At 34.9% G+C, this 26,977-nt stretch overlaps 1 protein-coding gene across 8 annotated transcripts in view; it reads left to right on the top strand.

Moving 5' to 3' along the window:
• The window catches only part of ELF2 (E74-like factor 2 (ets domain transcription factor)), a 99,971-nt gene that overhangs the window by 40,079 nt on the left and 32,915 nt on the right, over window positions 1-26,977 (top strand). For 6 of the 8 annotated variants that reach the window (XM_010830271.1, XM_010830274.1, XM_010830276.1 and 3 more), the window contains one exon: window positions 7,071-7,236. In XM_010830271.1, the coding sequence (XP_010828573.1) occupies window positions 7,071-7,236 (166 nt within the window). Of the gene's footprint in view, window positions 1-7,070; window positions 7,237-11,428; window positions 13,714-14,288; window positions 14,392-26,977 lie in introns of those variants that run through there. The other 2 variants (XM_010830281.1, XM_010830282.1) reach the window with 2 other exon arrangements.

The following is a 26,977-nucleotide window of genomic DNA, read 5'->3' as shown; positions in this document are numbered from 1 at the left end:
AAAAGTCTGTCACTGTTTCCATTGTTTCCCTATCTATTTGTCATGAAGTGATGGGACCAGATGCCATGATTTTAGTTTTTTGAATGTTTTGTTTTTAGCCAGCTTTTTCACTCTCCTCTTTCACTTTTCATGAAGAGGCTTAGTTCCTCTTTGCTTTCTGCCATGAAGGTGTTGTCATCTGCATATCTGAGGTTATTGATATTTCTCCTGGCAATCTTGACTCCAGCTTGTGCTTCATCCAGCCTGGCATTTCGCATGATGTACTCTGCACATAAGTTAGATAAGCAGGGTGACAATATACAGCCTTGACGTACTCCTTTCCCAGTCTGGAGCCAGTCTGTTGTTCCATGTCTGGTTCTAACTGCTGCTTGTTGACCTGCATACAGATTTCTCAGGAGGCAGGTAAAGTGGTCTGATATTCCATCTCTTTCAGAATTTTCCACAGTTTATTGTGATCCACACAGTCAAAGGCTTTGGCATAGTCAATAAAGCAGAAGTAGATATTTTTCTGGAACTCTCTTGCTTTTTCTATGATCCAGTGGCTGTTGGCAATTTGATATCTGGTTCCTTTGTATTTTCTAAATCCAGCTTGAACATGTGGAATTTCTTGGTTCATGTACTGTTGAAGCCTGACTTGAAGAATTTTGAGCATTACTTTGCTAGTGTGTGAGATGAGTGCAGTTGTGTAGTAGTTTGAACATTCTTTGGCATTGCCTTTTTTTAAGATTGGAATGAAAACTGACCTTTTCCAGTCCTGTGGCCACTGCTGAGTTTTCCAAATCTGCTGGCATATGACGGTAGCACTTTAACAGCATTATCTTTTAGGATTTGAAATAGCTCAGCTGGGAATTCAATCACCTCCACTAGCTTTGTTCGTGGTGATGCTTCCTAAGGCCCTCTTGATTTCTCATTCCAGGATGTCTGGGTCTAAGTGAGTGATCACACGATGGTGGTTATCTGGGTCATGAAGATTTTTTTTGTGTAGTTCTTTGTATTCTTGCCATGTCTTCTTAATTTCTTCTGTTTCTGTTAGGTCCATACCATTTCTGTCCTTTATTGTGCTCATCTTTGCATGGAATGTTCCCTTGGTATCTCTCATTTTCTTAAGAGATCTCTAGTCTTTTTGTTATGCTGTTTTCCTCTATTTCTTTGCATTGATCACAGAGGAAAGCTTTCTTATCTCTCCTTACTCTCCTTGAGAGAAATTAAACACCTGAATAAATGGAAAAATGTAACATAGCTGTGGATCAGAAGATATATGGTTTAAGAACAGAGTTGGAGGGCTTACATACCTGATTTAAAGACTTACTGTTAAGATCCAGTAATTGAGATAGTGTGGTGTTGGTATACTGACAGACCTGTGAATCAGTGGAACATCGCATAGTCCCGTATAAGACTGACTGATTTTCAGTAATGGTGCTAATGTAATTCAGTGGAGAAAGGATAGTCATTTTAACAGATGAGGTGGAACAACTAATCCCTATGCAAATAAATGAACTACAGTCCTTTCTTGCATCATACACAATGACTAAATGTTTTTATAATTAAATGTTTAAATAGTGTAAATGGAGAAAAATGAGGAAATTTTCTCAGCCTTGAAACAGGCAGTAATTCCTTAGATTGATAATAAAACACATGAACCTTAAAAGAAAAAAAATGATAAAGTTCATTTAAATGAAAAGCTTCTATTCCTTAAAAATATCCCATTAATAAAATGAAAGGGCAGGAATTCCCTGGTGGCCCCTTGGTTAGGACTTCAGGCTTCCACTGCAGGGGGCTCAGGTTCTATCCCTGGTATGGAACTAAGATCCTTCATGCTGTGTGGTGAGGGGGAAGGAGGGAAAGGTAAACCAAGGATTGGAAAGGAGTTACAATACATAACCTGTATTCAGACTATATAAAAGGACTTATATTCAGATGATATATAATAATAAGTTGGAGATAATCCATTAAAATTAGAAGAAGATTTGAGCAGATAAATATATGAATGGTTAATGAGCACACTTTTAAAATGCCCAATATTATTAGCTATCAGGGAAACACAAAGTGAAAACACAAGGAAATACTACTACATACTTAGAGAATGGTGAAAATTGTAGAGCGTGTTTGGAGAGGAACTGGAAATGAACCTTTCATACATTACTGCTAAGTCACGTCAGTCGTGTCCGACTCTGTGCAACCCCATAGTCAGCAGCCCACCAGGCTCCCCCGTCCCTGGGATTCTCCAGGCAAGAACACTGGAGTGGGTTGCCATTTCCTTCTCCAGTGCATGAAAGTGAAAAGTGAAAGTGAAGTCACTCAGTCGTGTCCGACTCTCAGCGACTCCATGGACTGAGGCGTACCAGGCTCCTCCGTCCATGGGAGTTTCCAGGCAAGAGTACTGGAGTGGGTCGCCAGTTACTAGTGGGAATGTAAAACAGTGTGACCACTTTGCAGAATAATTTGACAGTCCTTTTAAAACTAGATGTACAATTACCGTATGATCTGGTAATTTGATGTGTAGGTAAATATGGAATGGAGAGGGAGGGAGGGGAACAGCAAGACATTAATAGGAGTATTGCTGCTATTTAGTCACTAAGTTGTGTCCAACTCTTTGTGACTCCGTGGACTGTAGCCTGCCAAGCTTCTCTGTCCATGGGATTTTCCAGGCAAGATTACTGGAATGGGCTACCTTGCACTTCTCCAGGGGATTGTTCCTGACCCAGAGACTGAGCCTGTGCCTCCTGCTTGGCAGACAGATTCTTTACCACTGCGCCACCTGGGAAGCCCCAGTAGGAGGGTTACAGTCTTGCGTAGAGAGATCTGTCAGTGCAGTGGGAGTCTCAGCAATGAAAAGAAATGATCTACTGAACATGCAATGACAAGTATAAATCTTAACATTATGCTAACTTAAAGAACTCAAATGCAAAAGAGCAAAACTGTTGACTCCATATATATGAAATTTTAGGAAAAGAAAATTTATAGAGATAGAAAATTGGTGATTAACCACGTGGGTGGATGTGTAGATGGGGGAGTAGATGGTGGTATGGTGGTGATTGTGAGAGTTTGACTGGTATGAGGGGTGCAAGGGAGCCTCCTAGGGTGATAGAAGTATTCTGTTTCTTGATGGTGATGATCCTTACAGGGATTTCTACATTTATAGAAATCCATAAAACTGTACACTTAAAATGGTTGCATTGTATTTGCATAAAAATACATTGGTAAAGTTGATTAAAACTAAATAATTTATTTTATTAGTTGAGATATATTATCCTGCAAGTTTTATATTACCAAAATGGTATTTCTTTTTAAATTACCCCTGTAAGTTTTAATATATATATTTTTTGGTAATTGTTATTTTTCCTTTGTTTTTTCAGTTCTCTTTTTTTGTCATTGTTATATTTAAACAGGAAAAAAAGTATTTTGATTTTTCTTATACAGGATTATTGTAAAAAACGAATTCAGAATACACTGAGAAAATGAAAATTCTGTTTATGTGTTCACCTCTCTTACAGTGTTATTAGTAGTTAGAGGTATATTCTTCAGATTTTTTAATACATATGTAAAACAAATATGTTTATAAATAGAATCATACAGTAGTACTGTTCTGTTAATCGTTTCCCTCTGATTTATTTATATCATTCTTTTAACCAAACTACAAGTCCTTAAAGTGACAGTTTAGTTTATATGAGGTATTGTTGAGGAGGATACAGTAATTGACTCTTAATATTAAAAATGGGCTCTTGCTCTTAGTCATCTTACTGTCTTGTCAAGGTGTTGGATATGTAAGCAGGTAATTATAATACAGGATCATGTGCAGTGGTGATAATAGGGAAACAACTTTTTCTAGAAGTATTTGGTATGGAAAAATTGATTCAGATTAGAGGATTGTAGAAGACTCTGTGGAGCTGTGCCTTGAGTGGATAAAAAGGGTTTGGACAGATAATGGAAGCAAAAAATCATGAAAGTTTCACTTTTGGAAACAGTAGACACTGTCTCACAGTTCTGCAGTCTAGGAGTTTGAAAACAAGGTTGGCAGAGTTGATTCTTTCTGAGGGCTGTGAGAGAGAATGTCTCCCATGCCTCTTTGTTAGCTTTTGGCAGCTTCGGGTGTTCCTTGCCTTGGATATGGTCTCTCTGTGTCCAACTCTTTGCAGCCCCAGGTAGTGCAGCCCACCAGGCTCCTCCACCCATGGGATTCTCTACGCAAGAATATAGGAGTGGGTAGCCATTCCTTTCTTCAGGGGACCTTCCTGACCCAGGGATTGAACCCAGGTTTCCTGCATTGTAGGCAAGTTCTTTACCATCTGAGCCATCAGGGAAGCCCATGCTTCTCATTAATCACTATTATTTAACTGGATGGTGCTGTTGGCAGGCTGTGATTATAAAGCTGGTCAAGAAGCATGATCAGCATGAAGATTCAACTATCACTATATCCAATTGGTGAAAAAGAATTTTTTTCTAATGTTAGTAAGTTGGACACATTTCTTGCCGTATACACAGTAAGAAATTCAAGGTTAGTATTCAATATGTACTTTCTTTTTAAAAATTCACCATATCTTTCTTTTGTAATTTATTTTAAAAATTTGTGCAATATTTTATACAAAGTGAAGAGTATATAAGATATTATGTGTCAATCTAAGAATAACAAAAAGAGGACATATTATCTATCATTCAGGTTAAAAAAATAGAAATTATTGATATTTTAGAACACTAAGTGTGCTGCACCTCCTGTCCCCATACCTGTTCCCTGAGGTGCCATGATCCTGACTTAATGTGTTAACAGTCTTTTACTTTTCTTTATAGTTTTATTCTCTCTGGATATCTCCTAGACAACATATTATTTACTTTGAGAAAATGCATAGTGTACTTAGCTTTAGAGTTAGGAAGGGACAGCATTACTATAGTTAATAAAAGCTTCTGGGAGATAGGCTAACTAGTCTGACTTTGGATTCACTGAGCTTCCAGAGATTCTACTCAGGTAATCCTTAAGCAGTGTGTTGAGTTAGTTTTGGAAACATAAGGCCATCTTGATCAGACATATGGCAGTGCTAGGGTATGAGCTTGGTATTGCAGCCTTCTTCAATAGGTATATGGTCATATGGAAAGAGTGCTATTGTGCTGTTGTTTATTTTTGGTTTTTGAGCTCTTTGTGGTCTTCCAAAACTTAGGAGTAGATTACATAAAGCAGAATACATCTGGGAGGTTCTCAGGCTGATCCAGGTAGCAAGGGAAGGTAGGGTGAGTAAATATAGCAAGATAAGCCAAATATAAATAAAAATCTGGAATAGGCTTATGGGCATCCTGTCCTTAGGACCAGTGTCAGTGGTCATCTTGGTGATGACAGTTTATCCTGCTGTCTCAGGAGTTACTTTGCTGCAACTGAACTAGTTGCCCTTCAGATCCAGTGCACAGCTGGTGTCCTGGAACCTCTCCTCACAGTCCGATCCTCCTAAACATTGGTATTTCCTCTCTCCCATATTAGACCTTCTATATTCTAGGTTATCGTCTTTATTAAACGTTTACTTTTTTAGTGGAATACACTCTCCAGTTTCTTCTTGAGAAAAGATGCATGGAAGGTAAACATTTTGAGATCTTTTATGTCTGAGAAAATATCTTTACTTTTTCATAAGATTGGGTGAAGAATTCTAGATTGGAAATAATTTTCCTTTATAATTTTGAAGAAATGGTTCCATTGTCATCCATCTTCCTTCCAGTATGACTGTGAAGAAGACTGAAGTCTGAGTTCTGATTCTTTGTATATGACCTGTATTTTCTTTCAAGAATCTTATAGAATCCTCTTTTTGTTCCTTAATTGTGATATTTCACAGTGGTGTGCCTCAGTGTAGGTCTTATTCTTTATTTGTTTATACTTAACAGTTGGTAGATGTTTTTAAATGGTCGCCTCATATCCTTCCACGCTATGAAAATTTCTGAAATTTTTTTCTTTCTTTCAGCTTTTTTCTTCCCTTGTTTCTTTTTCTGAAACTCCTGTTACTCAGGAGCTTGGTATTGATCATTGGTCATCCTGGATTGATCCTTTAGTAGTGTTCCCATTCTCTCCTCTTTTTTCTCTGGTTCCTGGGAGACTGCCTCAGTGTTATCTTCCATGCCTCATTTTAGCTGTTGTGTTTTTAATTTCTCAGAACTCTTTATTTTTTAATGTTCTTTATTAATTTGTATTTTGTTCCTGCTTTTTGGATATATCTTCTCTTATTTCTGTGAAGAATATAAATTTATAAATGTATATGTAAGTAAATGGTATGTTTTGTGTTAGAGGCTTTTGCTTGGATGACTAGTAATACTTGGCTGTCTGCTCATGGTTAAAAGTGGAGGACTAAGAAGCTGATTGGGGAACTCTACTTTGGGTACAGAATTGATACTAGTAAATGTGCCTATGTACCTCAAAGATGCTCTTGTTTTTCTCTCTCCAGAAAGTAACTCTCCAATCTTCTGCTGAGGTGGGGAAGGGCCGGTTGCCTAGCATCATGGAGGAGGGAGCAGGTCTAGGAATAAAAGTGCTTTTCAAACAACTTTAATGGAATCTTCCTTGTTTTAACCCCCCTCTTCTTTCTCCACCACCTGCTGCTCCTCTATTTCCAGAAGTAATTGGTATTGCCTTCTGTGGATTCTCCAGTGTAAAGTGTGTTGTGTCTCATTTATTTTTTGCTGCCAGGCTATGATTTGGCTTTCCTCGGTCTGCTAAACCACTTATTAATATTCATCCATTCACTATCAGTCTTTCAAGATTTTGTTGCTCTTATCTCTTCTTATGAGTTTATGTCTAAAAGTCTTTTATTGCATTTTAGTGGGCTTTCATGAGAGAGTGAAGTTATATGCATGTTTTTAATTTGCCATCTTAATCCTAAAGCCCTGACTATTTAAAATGTTTAACATATGTCTCACCTTTTGAGACTTGAAAAGATTATTAAAATGAGTCCTTTTCATCCTTGCTTTGGTTTTTACATTCATATTTATGATACATGAAACTCATTTGAACTCCTTGAGACTATATGAACTCAAGGATTTATAAATGAATTCAGAATTTGTGAATAAAGAGGCTGATTGTTTTTTTAAATTTGCTCTTGTAGGAAAGTGGAAAGGTTTCTGAATATCCAGCAGTGATTGTGGAGCCAGTTCCAAGTGCCAGATTAGAGCAGGGCTATGCAGCCCAGGTTCTGGTTTATGATGATGAGACTTATATGATGCAAGATGTGGCAGAAGAACAAGAAGTTGAGACGGAGAATGTGGAAACAGGTAGACATCTCATAAAATGTTCATTATTTTTAACTTTCTCATTTTGTAAGTGTCAACATAATTATTGCCAGTTGAATAATATACTGAAAAAATCTCTTTTTTAATGCTATTTAGTATAGCTTGGAAACGAGTGAAACATTTCTTAAGAGAGTTTATATATGAAGTTCTACATAATAATTCTTTGAGGTACAACAATCTCATATCATTGACTTCTAAAGAAAAATTACAGACCGATAATAATAGAACTATTTTTGTCATTTTTTTCCTGGGAGTGGCAGTATTGACTAGTTGTTATTTATTTGTAGACATCAGTAGACCAGTATATGATTTTTCTTAATTAAAAAAATAAAGTATCCTCATTCCATAGCAGAGTAGAGTTTCTTTTAACCAGTAGCATTAGAGCAGTATCATTTCTTCTTCTCTAGCTCAAAAGTGTCTTTGTAGTAGTGTATCAAATTTCTCTTTACTTTTTGGTCTTCTTAGAAATTTTGGTATTTCAATGTCTGTGGTGAGATAACTGTATGTTTAGTTGGGCATTGGTATGTATAATTCTTGGAGAAACCTTTTCATTTTTTGCCATTGACCCTAAAGAAAAAAGGATTTTTTTACCAGAAAGATTATAGTGACAGTTTTATAAAATAAACATTAAAATTTTTCTTTATTAGTTAATAGGAAAAGAAATCCTTGTATTTGGTTTACAATCCTAATAAAAATTTCTAGTACTTTGGATAAATTTCTTTAAATGTAGCAGAATCTCATGATTAAAAATTTTTATTTGATGTCTTTCTGCTTGTTGAGGCCCAGTTGTATTCCCTAGGACTATTAGCTTCCTCCAGCTTAAATCTGTTCTTCCTCCACAGTTTTATTTTTTGTTGAGCTGAGGGATTGAAACTTACCTTGCTCTTTGGAGGTACAGTGATGACAGCCGTGCCGGCAAACCCTGTGTACAGTGGTAATCAAGTCATTTTATTAAAACAGATAGCTAAACATTCATAAAGACTTCGTGGCTATAGTGTGGAGTGATACTTGATTTACAGTGCAAGTGGCAGGAAGATACTTTTTTTTTTTGAGAGTTTGGAGAGTTTTCCAGTCTGAAGCTACAAGTTTAGTGACGGAGATGAATTTTCCTCTTGAGGAAAAGAAGAGCACTTATAAAAAGTATTATGCAGGATGATATTTTGAAGTAGATATTGTAACTGATTTTACTACAGGGGCATAACTAAGTAGAACTAATGGAACAGAAAAATGTGATTGTTTAAGTTGAATAAAAAAGAATAGAACCGATTGAAATTTCTGGAAAATGTTTTGATCAAAAAAAATAAGAAAAACTATGATTTTGGTAGTAAATTGTAAACTTGGAAAAATGAAAATTACAATGCCAAATTTATATCAGTAGAAATTTAAATTCACATTAAAACACCAGAGCCTGTTTACCAGATCTTACTGGTTATACAGTTAATGGTCAACAGTTCATTAATTTAAATTAATATGGCAAAAAGAATCCAAATAGGAAGTGAATATAATCCATTTAAGAGATTTTACTTTCTTCTTGAACTCTCTGAGGGGTGATGATATAATTTGCATTACAGAGATAAAAGTGATTATTTAGGGACTTCTCTGGTGATCCGGTGGCTAAGTTTCTGTGCTCCCAGTGCAGGGGGCCCAGGTTCGATCCCTGGCCAGGGAACTAGATCCCATATACTGCAACTAAGACCCAGTGCGGTCAAATAAAAATAATTGAAAAAAAAAAAAGTGATTATTTATAATATTGAAAAAGAGGATATACAAAGTCTGGATAAAAGAACAATTACTTTAATGGCATTATGAAAGTAGGTTTTGAATACTTGATAATATTTTTTAGATTTATTTTTCTTCAACACTAAAAGGAAATTTTAATAAATATACTGAAACAGACTAAAAGTACTGAAAAGTTCATCTTACATTTTGTTTTTAATTCCATTCTGTCTCATGGATTTTAAAAGTCATTTTACTTCTAAAATCCATATTACTTCTAAAAATATAGAAGAGGATAGTGTAGCTATTCTTGGCTCTCTTTACAGAACAACACTCTAAGATATAACATTCAGATATAACTTTTTTTAAAAGCAATGCCAAATTCAGAATGAAAACTACTTGCTCATACATCTATAATCAGAACACTCATATTTATTCATCATAAGGCATGCAGAACTTGGAGACTACAATATACTAATTTATTTAAAAATGCTCTGGCTCATAGTAACTTAATAAGAGTGTTAATATACATAGATTAGTTTAAAATCAGTTAATTGAGCTGGATTATGTTTTTTCTTAAAGACTAAAATGTGTTTTTACATGAGTTAAAATCTAAATAAATTTTAATTTTCCTGATATCTAGAACCTACACAGATGAATAAAGGTTGTTATGACTTACTGTAATATATGTTTCCTTTTAGTGGATTTGGATCAGGTTCATTTCTTGTGGTGATAATAAATATTTCATTTAAATCTCAGATATATGTAGGTTTTGGAGAAGAAAAATAATTGGGAAGGAAAGGAAAGGAATATTTATAAGATGGCTACAGCAGTTTCTGTTTGGTGAATTGGTAGAAATGAGATCTGTATAGAAAAGAGTACCTTTTGCACATCTGGGAAACACTTCTTGGAATGATCCTACATTATCATTTAGATTACATTAGTCTACAAATGTTCATAATTGTGTTTATTGGTCTGTTATATCAGTTCTCTGCATGTTTTCATTGAAGTTTTTCTTCTTTTATTCCTGTATACCCATACATACATGTCTGTATGAGACGCAATATTCATAGTGTCATCTAGGCAGGAGTACTAAAATCATATAATGATGTACATTTAGCTGTTTTCATTATTTTGTGTATAAAATGATTCCTTATTTTGTTAGTGATAACTATAGGCTGTCTTGCTTCACATTTTTTATAGACTGAATATCTACATTTCCCTCACATTGCTTGTGTGTAATAGTAATCTTCTCTTAAGTTATATAGAGAAAACCCAAATATATTTGAAACTTTAAAAAAGCAGACATACTCATCTAAACCTATAAGTTGCTTTTTGGTGATAACTAAAGTTTAATAATCATAAGGACCTTTGGAGGAATAGTAACAAAGTATGGATGAAGGGTGGTCTCGACTCTGGCAGACTGAAATACCTGTGCTGGTGGCTACAGACTCCAGCAGTTTTAGGAGGCTGCTGGAGAGACTAATGTGTTGAGTTGGGGGTGGAGAGGCATCTCTTAGATTCCCTACTAAGATGCGGAAACTCAGTTTTTATATTCACTCTTTAAAAATATGTGTATATATATAAATAATATAAATTTTAAAAGGTTGTTACAGATTACCATGTAAAAAGTAAGAAGTTTATACCAATACAATCAATAATAAGTTTTCCTAGAAAACTTTTTTAAGACTTGCCTGAAAAGATCGAGCTGTTTAGCATCTGCTTCTTCATTTTGTACCTTAACTTAAACTATATTTACCCTCCACTTCAATTTATGAAAACATATTAGTAAATATTTTGTGTTTGTTATGTGCCAGGGCACTGTGTTCAACATGTTTGTTTCCCACAGGGAGGTAGTGATTTATATTTTGTGGAGATAAGATACATATATTATAAAAAAGATAAACCAATATAAAATCAATTGAGCACTATTTATAAATTCAAAGAAATGTTCAGAAGAGGAAAGTTCGATTACAGGATTAGGGAATGTTTTAGAGAAAGTAAAGGAGGAAGACAAATGATAGGATTTGGATGAGGTAGGCGAATGGCATGAAGAATGAGGGAAATAGAGTTAACAAATGGGTGGAATGTAGAAATTCAAGATACGTTTAGGAGATACTGAATAAATAAGATATTAATAGGTTCCATTAAGAATTGTGACTAGTTTGTAATTTGAACTTAAGTTAATAATTAAGCATATAAGAAACAGCAAGATTTGGAGGGTTTTGAGTAGATAATCATAGATGCTTAGTAGTAGATACAGGATGAATTGTAAAGATGAAGCAGAAAGACTAGCTGTTGTAGTATGAGGCAGGGATGGCTTGAGAAGTACTGAGACAGGGTAGAAGCAATAGGGGGCTTCTCAGGTGGCACTAATGGTAAAGAATCCACCTGCCAGTGTGGGAGACTAAGAGACTTGGGTTCAGTTCCTGGTTCAGGAAGATCCCCTTGAGGAGAAAGGGCACTGTACTCCGATATTCTTGCCGAGAGAATCCCATGGACTGCAGAGAGCTGGACACGACTGAGTGTCCAAGCCCATGCACAGAAGCAGTAGGAACAGAAGGGGCTTATATAAGCAATACTATGTAAGATCTAGTAAGACTTGGCATGATGGATTATGGAAAGAAACAGTTAAGATATTTCTCAGTTTTTTTTAACCTTAATAATGATGAAAGTATCATAAAGGAGTTTGGGGAAAGCAGATAAGTTTGACAATAAGCATGTTGATTTTGATTTGAAGCAGGGCATCTGAGGGGATATATTTAGGTATTTAAAAAGACATGTAAGTGTATGGTCAGTGTCCCATCACAAAAGAGAGGGCATATTCAAATTAGGATAATTTAAAGAATGTTTTAATAAATGGATAGTTACAAATATGTCAGCGATTGTAGAGTGACCATAAGTGATAGCGTGGTACTCCTGAGCTAGCAATAATAGAGTTATTTCTTTCCTTTGGCCCAAGGGCCAGAGGGAAGGGTTACTGGAACCCAAAAGAATAGAGCCCTGGAGAGAGGGTTACCTGGAGAGAATCTGGAACCTTTGGTCAAAGGAGATAGCTGACTTGAGGGCAGTGCCACATAGAAGGAGCCCAGGGAAGTCAGCCTCCTGGGACAGAAAACAGGGTGGAGGGTGGGGAATAGATCCATAGAACAAATGAAAGACTTATCTGGTACAACTGAAGCTTAGTACAGAAAGGTCAAAGAGAGACTAATTGGAGAATCATCCTCATTGAAGCCACAGAAATAAATGAAAGCTCCAAGGGGAGAGGAGTTTGAAAGATTTCCTCAGGGCAAGATTTTAAATTCTATATTTGTCATTCTGTGATCGAGAACAAAGGACACAGAATTAAGAAATTAACCTTAAGGAATGTGTACATTTTGAAGTTGTGAACAAGAGCCAGAGAGTAGTCAAATATGATATAAAATCCTGGGTGACTGATCTTGAGCTTAATTTTTTTTCTTTTAAGCCTTTTAAGTAGCTCTCTTTAATAGGAAAAGGAAGAATATTGATTGGGTTAGTTAGTCTTGGTTTCAGGTTTCCGCTTATCACTTACTTGACAATAATTAACCTTTTCAGAGTCTATCTTACTGTCGTAAGATAGGAGTTCAAGGTTGTGAAGATTATATAAAATAAACCTATAAAACACAGTGCTTGTGATGGAAGTACTCCATAAGTGTTCCTTAACTTCATTAACACCTCTCTTTGTGCCTTCAGATATGGAGAAGGCCTTTTATACATTGAAACATACATTTGTTTAATACTTCTCTACTTCTCTGTTGTAGTACTTATCTTTCCTTTCACTTTGACTTTTTAAAAAGACAAATGTTTTATACCATAAGTCTGTACTTTTTCTTTCTTGTTCCTTCCTTAACTTACTGTGCTCTGGTATCTACATTTATCATTCTCCTGAAGTTCTTTTGTTTATCAGATTTCCAAGTCCACTCCTCTACCAAATTCATTGACCCACCGAATCATCCAGAAGTAGAGCCTTTTAAATCTGGCTTTCTTTTCTACAGAAGCGCTATACTCTAACTGTTTCCTTTCTGCCCTCTGCGTAGCTGTGCTATTTATGCTTTTGAGCTTTTGCTCAAATATAGTTTTCTATCAAGAATGTGAAGTATTATTCATACCTTCAGGCCCATCTACATGAAACTGCCCACACTGCCTCTCCTGATCTTCTGTTAGACCATCTGGATGTAGGCACTTGATCATTTACTTTCTTATACTATTCTTGTGTGTATACTCCTTTTGTTTTCAAAGTAAGCATACAAGCCCCTTGAATACAGGGCCCATACTTTAATTCTATTTATTTTATTTGAATATAATATATAATATAGTGTTTAACACATAACTGTTAGGAAATATAGACTGAAGTAAATTGAGTTTTGACTTAGAATTGCAGTATAATCAAGAATCATGTATGTAAAATCTTAAATGTGTTTTCTTTTTTATATAAGCTAAAAAAAGCTATTGGATACTGTTGGGTTATTTAAAGTATAAAAAGGTACTCATCCAAAACATAACTATTGTCATCCAAAATATATCAAAGCCATAATGTTGTCATACTTAGATTACCTTTATCTTAAAAATCACAGTAAGTTTTATTCATTCTTGCTTATACCTAAATTTGACTTTTTATTTTTGTCTATAAAAGCAATACATGCTCACTGGAAAAACTGGAAAAGTATTGCAAAGAATAAACAAACAGTGAAAATCACCCGTAATCTTACCAGTGAGGGGACGGTAACTACCACTTTTCTAAATTCCCTGCTGATCTTTTTTTAATGTATGTTTTAAGCATAATTAGCATCATGTTATATAATGCACATAGATTTATTTATTAATCTTTACTAACAAACATTGACTGAAAGGGATCTGATAGCTTCCTACTACTCTCTTCTGATCATTGGGAACAGGACTTTGGTTTCTAACCAGGTATCAAAATATAAAAGGTTGGTCTTACTAGCTAAAGTAATTGTCAAGAGAACTCAGAAAGCTTTTTTTTATGATCAACAAAATTGTGTCTAGAGATTAGCTGGAAAGATAGATGAATGATAAGAATTTTTATATACTTCAACAAGAAAGTAGTGCTTTTTTTTAAAAAATAAATGAAAGATTAGCTTTTTTGAAATGGAGTTTTAAAAAATAAAAACCAGATTTCTCTTGAAAAATAAGGAACCAAATTTCTTTCTTGAAGAATCTCAAGACTAGGTTGACTTCATGATGAGTTGTGAATAACGTTTGTATTTGTTATACCGTCAGAAATCCTCCCTGTGGCACAAGAGGACTCTTTTAATTAGAAAATATTGTTGCCACAGGGAGGTAGAAGATCGACATGAAAAACTGGGGATCTGAAAAGGAGCCCCTTTCCTAGGATTACCTGAAGGGGAAACAGATTGAGCCAGAAGGAAGACAATGCTGGTAGGTTGGTCTTTAATTTATTAAGAATGTTTGCCATTTACATTTAATTACAATTATTTCTACTCCCTCTACAATATTTTTGTTTAAAGGCTGACAGTGAGTCCTCCTTGTAGGAGAAAGATTAAAATAGTATTTTTCCTCCTAAATAATTTGCTATCTAAAATTAAATCCTCTGTCTTGTTCCTAATACTTGTTTCTTTTTATGGATAAAACTTTAGGGCTATTTCCTGCCTCTACTTGCTTGGAAGTTACTACTGACTGAACATCTTCAAGCCTGTTTCTTTTTTTTTTCCATGTCTGTTATTTCTGCTACTAATCTATACTTTTTCCTAAAATAACTTTTTAAGAAGTGTTTTCGTTCAGTTATCTATTTTCTTGAGTTTAACCTGGTCACTAGTTTTCTAAAAAGGTAAAGTGTAAATCTTAAGTTTATTTAGTTTTGATTCTAGAATGTTTGAGTTACAATTATACTATTATTTAGTTAAAAAGCATTATTAGAGAAAAGTTTTCAATATTTTATTGACAGTATTTCATTTAATCTGAGATGCCATCAATTGTAAGAAACATTTTTAGACCACTGAAAGAAAAAATGCTGCCAATTGTGAAATACACCGATTTCAGAGATTCCAAAATGTGAAAAAATGTCTTAGAATTAATGAACTATGTTATCATGCAATTATGAATCTTCCTGAAATTCCCATTATCTGGGAATTAGATATCAAAATATCTGGTTTATGAAAAATGAGATGAGTTGCAGTTGTGGAGATATCTATATACGCTGCTGCTGCTAAGTCGCTTCAGTCGTGTCCGACTCTGTGCAGACCCGTAGACAGCAGCCCACCAGGCTCCCCCGTCCCTGGGATTCTCCAGGCAAGAACACTGGAGTGGGTTGCCATTTCCTTCTCCAGTGGATAAAAGTGAAAAGTTAAAGTGAAGTCGCTCAGTTGTGTCCGACTCTTCGCGACCCCATGGACTGCAGCCTACCAGGCTCCTCCGTCCATGGGATTTTCCAGGCAGGAGTACTGGAGTGGGGTGCCATTGCCTTCTCCCCTATGTATGCTAAGATCTCTAAATTCTTTACTGTCTTTTAAGAGAGGGTATTTAAAGCACCATTTAATTATATTGTTTAAAAGTATACAAAATAACCATAAGATACAATTTTAAATTATGGAGTGTATAGAAGATGAAAAAGTATTCTAATATGATGCTTTTACTTAACTCAGTAGGAAGAGTTTGGGAATTTCCTGGTGGTCCAGTGGTCAGGACTTGGTGCTTTCACTGCTGGGGCCCTAGTTGGGGAACTATGATTCCTCAAGCCACTGTAGGGCCAAAAAAAAAAAGTAGAATTTTATCATAATTGGCGGTTTTTAATTGAATTTTGTGACCTAGAAAGCTTTTAAACTATCATTTTAAAACAGGATCCTTTAAAGGCTTTTTTAAATAGCCACAGATTTCTAGTGGTCAAAAGCAAAGAACTACCCCATCAATTAATAAATGAAAAGGAATGATTTAAATGATATTTGTATACTTTTCAAGAAACATCTGTTTTATATAAAAGGAAAGATAAGTATATCCAGATAGTAGATCATTAAAGGATACTTGTTTAGTTTGGGAAACTAGTAGCATTCATTCCTTTGTACTCAGACTTGTTTTTTTAAACACTAATAACTTCCAATTTTATATATAACAATGTATCTAAGTAATACAGTTTTATTAACCAGACTGTGGAGAGGGTTAAATGCAGATTATATAAAATTTTAAATGAGTAGCACATAAGGTTACAAGTGTTACAAAGTAGGGATGGCTCAGGCTTCTTAGGTATACAAATAGGAACGCTTTTAAACTGTAGGCAAATCCATTCCTCTCCCAGGTCTTACTGCGGACCTACAGCCTGTCAGGCTCAGAGCTGAAATTCTTGTGATAAGCAGGACCCTGCCTTGGCCCTCACCAGGCTTTCAGCTTTGTGGAAAAGATGAACAGTTAAACACATTGCTGCTGCAATACAATGTGATGAGTTAGTGTTATGGTAGGATTAATGAAAGGTTTAGAGAGCATACAGCAGAGGAATGGCTAGGAGGTCAGAATGCCTTCATGAGGAAGTGACATTTAAACAGGTTTGAAAGGTGTGAAGTAATTAGTCATGTAGTGAATAGCATGTCTGAAAGTCTGGAGGAAGGAGAACATAGTCTATTTAATTAGCAGAAAGGTATTCAATATGGCTAGATTATGGTTTATGACAAGAAAAGGGGATTAAAATGAAGCGAAAGAAGTAAAATCTTAACTGGTGAGGACTCTGAAACCTTTATATCTGTTTTTTGGGCCTTATCTAAAAGGTGGTAGGAAGCTTTTTTAAGAATTTTCAACAAAGTATGTTTTTTATACAAATTTGTTTCCAAAATATTGAGTACTGTAAATGAAAAGTAAAGTAAGACAATAAAGGCATTACCTGAAATAAAGACTAAAGTCCTTAGCTCCTCATTCACAGTTTCCTAATTTTAAGCTAGTTGACTATTCTTATTCACTTTCCACTAAATTGTCTGCCTCTGCAGGTTTGGGCTATAGACGTGCTTATTGCCCATACTAAGCTAAAAGTTAATAGAAATTAAAGTAGTTGCACAACTAGTGTTTCTTTTAGTAATCAAGATGTGGGTGCTTTGATATAATGCTGTTTCAGGAGGAGGAATCATTGTCCCTTCTGCACGCCCCATGCCCTGTTGTAAACTTGGGAAAGGGTCTATACATTTTCTCAGATTTGTGAAAGGGCGCATAACCTAAGAAGAGGTCAAGAACACTTTTAACACAACTGTTAACTATTAGCTTTTGCATGATTTTTTAATGTTTTTGTATTGTGGGCCTTTTTGGCCATGTGGTAAAGCCTGTGGACCTTCTCTCATATTTAACGTTTTTAAATATATAAAATACCTAGGAATACCAAGGAACCAAATATATGGAAATATAGCTTTTAGGCTATTTTTAATTGTGATATAGTAATACATGTTTCCTTAATAATATATTAAATAATGAGATTTAGTGGCAGATCAAATTTACTGCTATAATTTCAAGGTGGTGATGACCATCAATTATATTTTGAGAAATATGTAATAACTATAATACAATATGAAAATATTTTATGATTTCTGTTGGTCATGAGGTCCCAGATAATGTGACTGTGAAAACTACTATGGTTTGTACTTTATTTAAAATTAAGGTGCTAAATTTCAGGTGGATCTAAAAAACAATTTTCTTCTATCTCATTCATGTCTTATTTTAGCTGTCTACCTTATCTTCCTTTTCTTCTCCATATTCTGCACTGCTTCTGTTCTCTTTCCTTAATAGCTCATAATAGGGATCTGAAAGCCACTTTAAATATGTTTCTTATTGAATACAGTTTTATGATTTCTGCTAAGGAAAAGAAAAAAAGCCTCTTAACTGTATAGTGGTAGTTTTTCATGTCACTTAATGGCTTGACTTAACTTATTCTAAAAACATTTTGGTGTTTGTACATCAAGTACATTTCTTAAAAGTCTCATCTAATCTTTCCTTACTTTTTTGTTGGTTTGAGATCCCTTCAATTTCCATGAAAAAAATTTCTGTGACTAGTGGTTCTCAAACTTGAGCATAACGTCATAATCATTTGCAGTGCTTATTAAAATACAGATCGCTAGGCCTCACCTCCAGGATTTGTGATTCAGTGGGGTGGAATTCAAGAATTTGCATTTTTAACAAGTCCCCAGATGATGTTAATGCTGCTGGCCCAGGGATCATACTTTGAGGACCATTATCTTGACTGTTGGGAATGATAGCACTAAAAGAGCTTCTGCCACTGTGAGAACTCGGTTAATACTGTAGTTTTTTACGTGTTGTATTTTACCCATCACAAAGATTGCTGTTGAGGGTGCTGCTGCCGTCGCTTCAATCATGTCCGACTCTGTGCAATCCCATAGACAGCAGCCCACCAGGCTCCCCCGTCCCTCGGATTCTCCAGGCAAGATTCTCCAGGCAACCCACACTGGAGTGGGTTGCCATTTCCTTCTCCAATGCATGAAAGTGAAAAGTGAAAATGAAGTCGCTCAGTCATGTTCGACTCTTCATGACGCCATGGACTGCAGCCTACCAGGCTCCTCTGTTCATGGGATTTTCCAGGCAAGAGTACTGGAGTGGGGTGCCATTGCCTTCTCCAGCTGTTGAGGGTGAAAACATACTAAAGTTCTTTCAGGTTTGTATGAGATGATGTAGTGCATTACTGTTATTAATTAATTCACCAGTAAACATTGATTGAGCATCTGCTATATATCAGGCACTGTTGAAAGCATGGGCTTCCTTTGTGGCTCAGCTGGTAAGGAATCCTCCAGCAATGTGGGAGACCTGGGTTCGATCCCTGGGTTGGGAAGATCCCCTGGAGAAGGGAAAGGCTACCCACTCCAGTATTCTGGCCTGGAGAATTCCATGGACTGTATAGTCCATGGGGTCACAAAGAGTTGAACACGACTGAGTGACTTTCACTGTTTAAAGCATGGGGTTAGAGTGATAGACAAAAGAGGCAATGTCTGCATTCATGCAATATTTAGGCTCTAGAAAATATGTAAATTCCCCTTGGAGTAAAATTTGTTTATCACAAAGCAGATTACATAAATTAACAACTCCTGAAATTGTTCTTTACAGTTAGTATTTTCAGTTAAGCTAAAATAATAAATTCATGAACCATTTCTTTTCAAGCAATTGAAGCAACAGGTTAATTCTCCCTTTTCCTCCTCCATATGTCAGTTTTTAAGCGTAGTTGTGATACTGGTGAACTAATATCTATCGTGTACAAAGTACCTATTATATGTAAAGTACTGTCACAGCTCCTAGGGAGTAAGTGATTCAGAGTTGACTATAACATGGTGGCTGGCCTCAAAGAAGCTTACCAACTAAGTTGAGAAAAACAAGCATTTGAGGAAATAATAGTATTAAAGTAGATTAGCTTGGGGAAAGGTGAGGAAAGACAAAAAATAACCAAGTATAATAGTTAGTCTGTAAGTTCCAGATTGAATTATTTCTACTGTGGTGGGTCATATTTAAGTTTTATCATAAGGGCATAGTTGACTGTTTAAGGCAAAGGGTTTAGGGACAGAGAAGCAAGTCAAATGGAATTAAGCATTTGTAAATCTCACCTTTTTTTTTTTAATCGTGTGGAAATACTGCCATCAGAAGCATAAGTGACTTCTTCCCACTCACAAAAAATCAGGGAATAGGGCTAAGAACTCAGTGTGTTTGCGGTGCTTAGTTACAATTTGGGAGTGGGATTAGGAGATGAGATAGGACTAGTTTTTATTTAAAATTTTTTTTACATTTCTGTAATTTTTTTGAGTATATCAAGGGAAGAAGGAATATAGCTAATTTCCTTTCCTTCTCTTAGACATTATTAAGATGAATGAAGTACAGATTTTTATAATGGATATCCCATATTCTCCACATTTAAATTCAGCATTTGGTTGTAACTGTTTGATTTCCTTTTACTTTTTAAATCAGCCAAAATATATGTCTTACTTAAAAGGAATGAACAATTAAAGTTTTTTAATTTAATGTAAATACTTTTCATATGTTTTCTGTAAGACTGAGTCATGATAATAAGTAGTTATCCTCCAGGAGTTTTTTAAGAGTATATTTGAACAAAATGAATTATTCATTAGCCAGAATTTAGAGATTTTCTTATGATTAGATGAACTTACAAAAGATAAACCCAGAAAGTTTTATATCAAAAAGAAAAGAGTTATGTCTCTAAAGCAGTTAGCAAAAAAGGAATTCTTATTATGCATGTTGTTTGATGCAACTTTTAGGAGAATCTGAATCCTGTTTTTGTTTTGTTTTTCATACCTTTTTTTCCTTCAACTTAATTCTCATAAAATAAAGACTTAGAATAATAACTTAAAATGCAAAATTGTTTTGAAGAGGGAACCAAGGATTTGGGTGAAGAGGAGAAAGAACTCAAATAGTTAGCATAGTCAGCATCTACTTGGATTTACAGCAGTAAGCTGTAGCCTTTTGGTTTGGAAAAAACAAGGCTGGCAGAATAGCATTTGTTTTTGTTTTTGTTTTTTTTTAGCATTTGTTTTTAATTCGATTGCTACATTACATGCCTCTTTAGGAGACCCTTAGAAGTTCCAGTTATCTTCTTGAGATAAGAAGACACTGATTATTATGTCTAGGCTTCATCTACAGGCTATATTCTGGGAAGAAAGGCCTTCACACACAAAAAAAGAAAGAACTTTTGGTGAACCTCATCCTTGGGAATAAAAGTAAGGGGCATTCAGTTTACCCTCTCACAAAGGGAGTCAGGAACTGTAAATTAAAGACCACTATTGTAAGATAATATAACCCTGTGTTTAATTTTGTTGTTACCTTTCGTTTTTCAGTAGAATTAATAGCAAGCACTTCAACAAAAAGAATCCCTAAATACTTGTTTTTGGTGGCTTCAAGAAATTGGGATGCCAATGAAAAACTAGTTAATTCTGCAACTAATCTAAAGGGAAACAGAATCCCCAAAGATAGAATAATTGAAAGGAGAAGAAAGCAAACTGAATTTCCTTTCAAGGAAAGAAAAGAACTTGAGGAGTTGCCTTGGCTTTGAGACCATTTGTGGGGTTATTCAAGACTGCCTGTATTGCATGTAGCACTTTTTTTATGTGGACTAGAGCAAGAAATATAGCCTTGACTGACTGTAAAGTAACTTGCCTCTATTAGGGAAAATATATATTTAGGAAAAGAGCTCTTTATAATGTACAGAGTGTTGTGAGGAGGAGACAGCTATTAGCTCCTGTGATAGAAAGTTCATATTTTAGCTGAGCCTGGGAAGATAACTCTCATTTGAGAAGTGTTAAAAAAAAAAAAATACAGTGACAGTCATTAGAGTACATATAGTAGGGAAGACTTTATTCAAGATTTGGGGCTGGTTATTGTAAGAAGCCATCATTTATACCCTTTCCTCCCTTAACCTCCTAGTCCATTACCAAATCACATCAGTTTTACCACCAAAATGTATCATAAGTCTAACAATTTCTTTCCAACTTTATTGCTACTAGCCTAGTCCAACCTGTAGTTATTTTTTATATGAGCTATTATGATGACCTTTAGTCTTCCAGTAGATCTTGTTTCCATTCCTGCCTGCTGCCCCCTGCCCCCAACCCTAATCAATTCATTCATGTTGATTTTAAAAATATATTTATAAATTGAAATGTGATATTCCCTTCCTGAAAAACCTTTTAGTGGGTTCTGACTGCACTTAGGATAAATTTCAGGTTTATTTATTTGTTTACTTGGCTGTGTCAGGTCTTAGTTACACCACTCAGGATCTTCCTTGCATCATGTGAGACCTTTTCTAGTGGTGTACAGACGCGGACTCTGTAATTGTGGCTTTTGGGCTCAGTAGTTGAGGCAGTTGGGCTTCGTTGTTCTGGGGCCTGTGGGATCTTAATTCCCTTATCAGGGATTGAACCCATGTTCCCTGCATTGCAAGGTGGATTCTTAACCACTGGACCACCAGGGAAATCTCAATATTCAGGATTTTTAACATGGCCTTCAAGACACAGAATAGTTTGTCTCCTCTCATCCATCTAGAAACAATAACAACAATAATAGCAACAAAACCCAAAACTCTAATATTAATATATCTTTACTATATTGCCAGGAATAGTTCTTAGGACTTTATATAATAGATTTAATACTTTTAGCAACCCTAGGCTGAATAACCTTTCTAAAGCTAGACAGCTATTTAAGTGGTGGAACAAGAACTTAAAGGCAGATGATAAGTCAGATGGTAAGTTAGCTAGGGCTCCAAGGCCCAAGCTCATAAGCATTATACTCTGATGAATTACCCAGTACCCTTACTCCAGACATACACATACCTTTCCTTTAAATCAAACTTTATCTTCCTAGGGTGCTCACATATGCTGTTCTCTTTCTGGAACATATTACTTTCCATTTTTTAGCTTTTAATTCCTGGGCATCTTTCAGATATCAGTTTGAAAGTCACTTTCTCAGAGAGAGGATCTTTAGCTGATACTCTTCAGTCTCAGTTGTGACAGTTCTGTTATTTTGTCGGAGACTCCCATTCCTTTTTTCTTTTTTGATTAGCACCTACAAAACTTATGATACAATAAACTCCCATGATAAAGTAATAAGTAATTCTAAAAAATTCAAATCACAAACGTGATTTGAAATATGACATTATTGTGAATTTAATAAAATGACCCGAGTCAGTCTGTGTGGATGAGGAAATGTGTGTGTGGAATTCAGAATAAGGTATCCAAATCAGTCTAAGGTCAGACTTAGGTGGTTTGGTGCCACCTGCTGGTATTTGTGTTCTCCAGTGACTGTTGTTAGAGAATATAGAGTGCAAGATGGGTGCCAACTCCCAGTTAAAATTTATCTGAATTCATGAAGTTTTACTTTATTATATTTATATTTATTGTTTAATCTTTTCACTTCATGCTTCATAAAGCCAGAGACCATATCTGTTGTGTTTACTGGTATTGCTCAAAGCCAGGCACCAAGTGGGTTTTGAGTAACATATATTTGTTGATTGAGTGAATGAATCAGAAAACATCATGAACCAGAACAGAATTTCAGAAATTTTGTATTTTATTTAGAAGCTGATAAGTAATGTAGTTTAAACTGGTAAGTAATGTAGTTTAATTAGGCTTCATAGATGTATATGGTTGAGAGAAATGAGCCTAGAAAGATAGAGTGGAACCAGATTTTGGTGGCCTTTGAATAAAATAGCTGTGTGAAACATGATCTGAAGAAGATGAGAAGTGAAAAGAACATTTATTTTAAGTAACTAGAGCATACTAAAATAATATAAATAGAAAGTATGGCGTCCAAAGTACTAAGTTGGGGAGTAGGTTAGGGAATAAATTAAATTTTTAACCAATCTAACAAAAAAGCAACAGAAGAGGGGGAGGAAAAAACTATGGAAATACAAATCATAAATCCAGACAGTAGAAATAGTCCAAAACATCAATTATATTAAAATTACCAATTGTGATCTTAACATAAGTCTGCTATTTTTAACATACACAAAACAAAATTAAATAAAAACAATGGAAAAACATGTTTATCAGAGAAATACTAACCAAATAAAGCTAATGTACTAAAATAGAATTCAGAGTACAAATTAATTGGGCCAGAGGCTCTCAAACTGCTAAGAGGAACATTCCAGAAAATATAATCATCATAAACTTACATGCATCTAACAACATAGCCTTGTAATATCATTTAAAGTAAAAACATTTGGAAATTCCCTGGTGGTCCAGTGGTTAGGACTCCTTGCTTCCACTGCAGGAAGATCTACTAAGATAACACAAGCTGTGCAAGCTACCACCAAAAAATAAAGTAAAAACTTAAAGAATTACAAGGCTGAGTTGATGTGTCTACAAAACTGGGACTTTAAAAACATCTCTGTCAAAATTGACAAATTAAGCAGACACAAAATTTAAAATGACTTCAAAGAACTGAAACACAGGATTAACAAATTTGATAAACTAGAGATATATAGAACATTGTACCTAACTAAATAAAATACAACCTTGTATATTTTTTCCAGTTATATTCAGGTCAGTTTTTAACTGTTATAGCACAGTCTCAACAGTGACTGTCATAGCAGAATCTCAACAATGTCTGGAAACATCGGTATCATTCAAAATACACTTTCAAACTTCCCTGGTAATCCAGTGTTAAGAATCCACCTGCCAGTGCAGGGCACATGGGTTCAATCCCTGGTCCAGGAAGATCCCTCAAGCAGCAGAGCAACTAAGCCTGTGCACCACAACTACTGAGCAGCTTAACAACAACAACAGATAGATTTTAAAATTGCTTAGAAGGTTCATCAGGGTTGCTGTGTATACCAGAGCAATGAGACAAAAAAAGATCCCATTCACATGGTTTTAAACATTTAATTAGGTACAGGTATATGCAATACCTGTATGAAAATAAGAAGTTTACTTTATGGAGCGACATAACTAAATGAAGAGATACACAACTTCCTTAAGAAACAATAGAAAAACAGACCAAACCGATTTTATTGGTTCCTTTAATCTTTAACCCATAATAAACACATGGAAAACTGGACATGGTAAAGCTGTTAATTTTTCCCCTGTTAATGTATAAATTCAATACAAGTCCAGTCAAAATTCTAAGAGGACCTTTTTTTGGTGGAATTGACAAACTGTTAGATAGAGATCCAAAAGTAGTCTATACTGCAAACAAACAAAATATGTGATACTTACCCTCCTATTCATAAAATTTTTGAATGTGATATTGGCCCACGGATGAGTAGTTGGGTAGAATAGAAGATTAGAGAGCCCAGAAACACAGTAAGCATACATTTATGCCTGGTATATAATAGACTGGGTTTACAGAAAGGAAGAATTATTCAATAAATTATATTAGGACAGCTAGCTTTTTATAGAAAAGTAAAATATTAGTAGATCCGTGTTTCATACTTTTATTTATTTTTTAATGGATTTGTTTATTCCTCTTTACCCCCTTTATTTATGTAAAAATCCAATTTTCCTCCCTCATAGCCATCAAATTTAATTGGATTAATGGTTTTTTTTTAGTATATTAACTGTATATACGGACATGAGTTTGAATAAACTCAGGGAGCTAGTGATGGACAGAGAACCCTGGCGTGCTGTAGTCCATGGGGTTGCAAAGAGTCGGACATGACTTAGTGACTGAACAACAACTGTATATGTATCTGGTTGTATAAACTTAAAGTTTATAGAAATGGTATTATGTATCTTAGTCTGTTTTTTAGTAAGTCTGTTTTTACTATTCTTAATACCCATTCATGTTGCTTTGTATGTATCCAATCTGTTGTTTCTAACTGCTGCACAGTTCTTCCTGATAGACATCTGCCACATTTTATTCTCCTGTTTGTGGTTGTCTGTGGATCAACTGGGGAGCTTAATGGCCTAGGATGGTCTCAGCTGGGACAACTCAGCCCTCTTCTCTCTAATCTCCAATCATCTTCTTTTTTATTTCTTAAGATGTTGATCAAGCAACTCTAATATGCTAGAGAGTAGTTATATTAATTGGCATTTCTTGGTTTTTTTTTTTTTTTTGGTAATGGATTTTCTTTAAAAATTTTTTTTAATTAGAAAAAATTTTAAATGAGGTGTAGTTAACTTATACATTGTATATGTCAGGTGTACAATAGTGATTCATAATTATTATAGGTATTATAAAATATTGGCTATGTTTCCTGTGCTTTATAACAGCTTATTTATTTTGTACATAGTAGTTTGTACCTCTTAGTCCCTTACTCCTATTTTGCCCCTCCCCCTCTCCATTCTCCACTGGCATGTTTTCTGTATCTTTGAGTCTGTTTCTTTTTGTTATAATAACTAGTTTATTTTGCATTTCTTACATAAGTGATATACAGTATTTGTCTTTCTCTGACTTATTTCACCAAGCATAGTAACATTCCAAGTCCATCCATGTTGTTGCAAACGGCAAAATTTCATTCCTTTTTTGTGGCTGAGTAGTATTCCTGTATATATATTTGTGTGTGTGTGTGTCTGTCTGTCTCCATAAACATACCACATCTTCTTTATCCATTCATAGGTTGATTGATACTTTGACTGCTTTGTATCCTCACTGTTGTAAATAATGCTGTTGTGAACACTGGGGAGCATGTATCTTTTTGAATTAATGTTTTTGTCTTTGAATATATACCCAGGAGTGAAATTGCTGGATCATATGGTAGTTCTAGTTTTAGTTTTTTGAAGAACCTCCATAGTGTTTTCCACAGTGGCTGTACCAATTTACATTCTCATTCACATTCCTGTTTTCTTCCAAAATCTTGAGAGTGTATCTGAAGTTTCAACCTGAAGTTTAGTGTTTGTTGTAGGTTTTAGTATATAATATATACCAGGTTAAGGAAGTTCCATGTAGGACATTGGTTTTGCTTTTGTGTTAGTTATTCATGGAATCCTATCAGGTGCTTATTCAGCATTCTTTGGTAAGTTATGATTTTTCTTCATTAATAGGATCAGTTAATTGAAGAATTCTTAGGCATTGAACTCCCCTTGCATTTGAGGATACATCATCTTGCTCTTGTTTTACTGTTAGTTAAGGGCCTTTCATAAGTAGTATGGAACTATAATTTCTTGTATTATCTTTATCTAATTTTGGAATCAAGATCACACTAGGCTCATAAAATAATCTAGGTTGCTTTCACTTTTTTAATTTTTCTGCTATAAGATAAGAATTAATTTAAAATTTTGCTGGAATTTTCTTAAAAGGACATTTAAGCCTGTAATTTTTTTTTGTTTTTGTAAAGGAGGTTCAAGACTACATTTTCTTTGCTGCTTATTATTCTATTCAATTTTTTTCCTTATACGCCTTACACAGTTTCTTTATACAGTTCATCCAAATTTCAACTTTGTTAGTGTATAATTACTGTTCATAATCCTGATTTATTATTTTTGTTATTTGTCTGTGGTTATTTGTACCTTTTCTTGGTAACTCTTGCAGAGGTCTATCTGTTTTATTAACCTTTCCAAAACCAATTTTTGATTTTGTGAATCTTTTGTATTTTTAA

Source organism: Bison bison, unplaced genomic scaffold, assembly GCF_000754665.1.
Source record: "Bison bison bison isolate TAMUID 2011002044 unplaced genomic scaffold, Bison_UMD1.0 scf7180017864517, whole genome shotgun sequence".
Lineage (NCBI taxonomy): Eukaryota > Metazoa > Chordata > Mammalia > Artiodactyla > Bovidae > Bison > Bison bison.
This window is presented reverse-complemented; position numbering and strand designations above follow the sequence as displayed.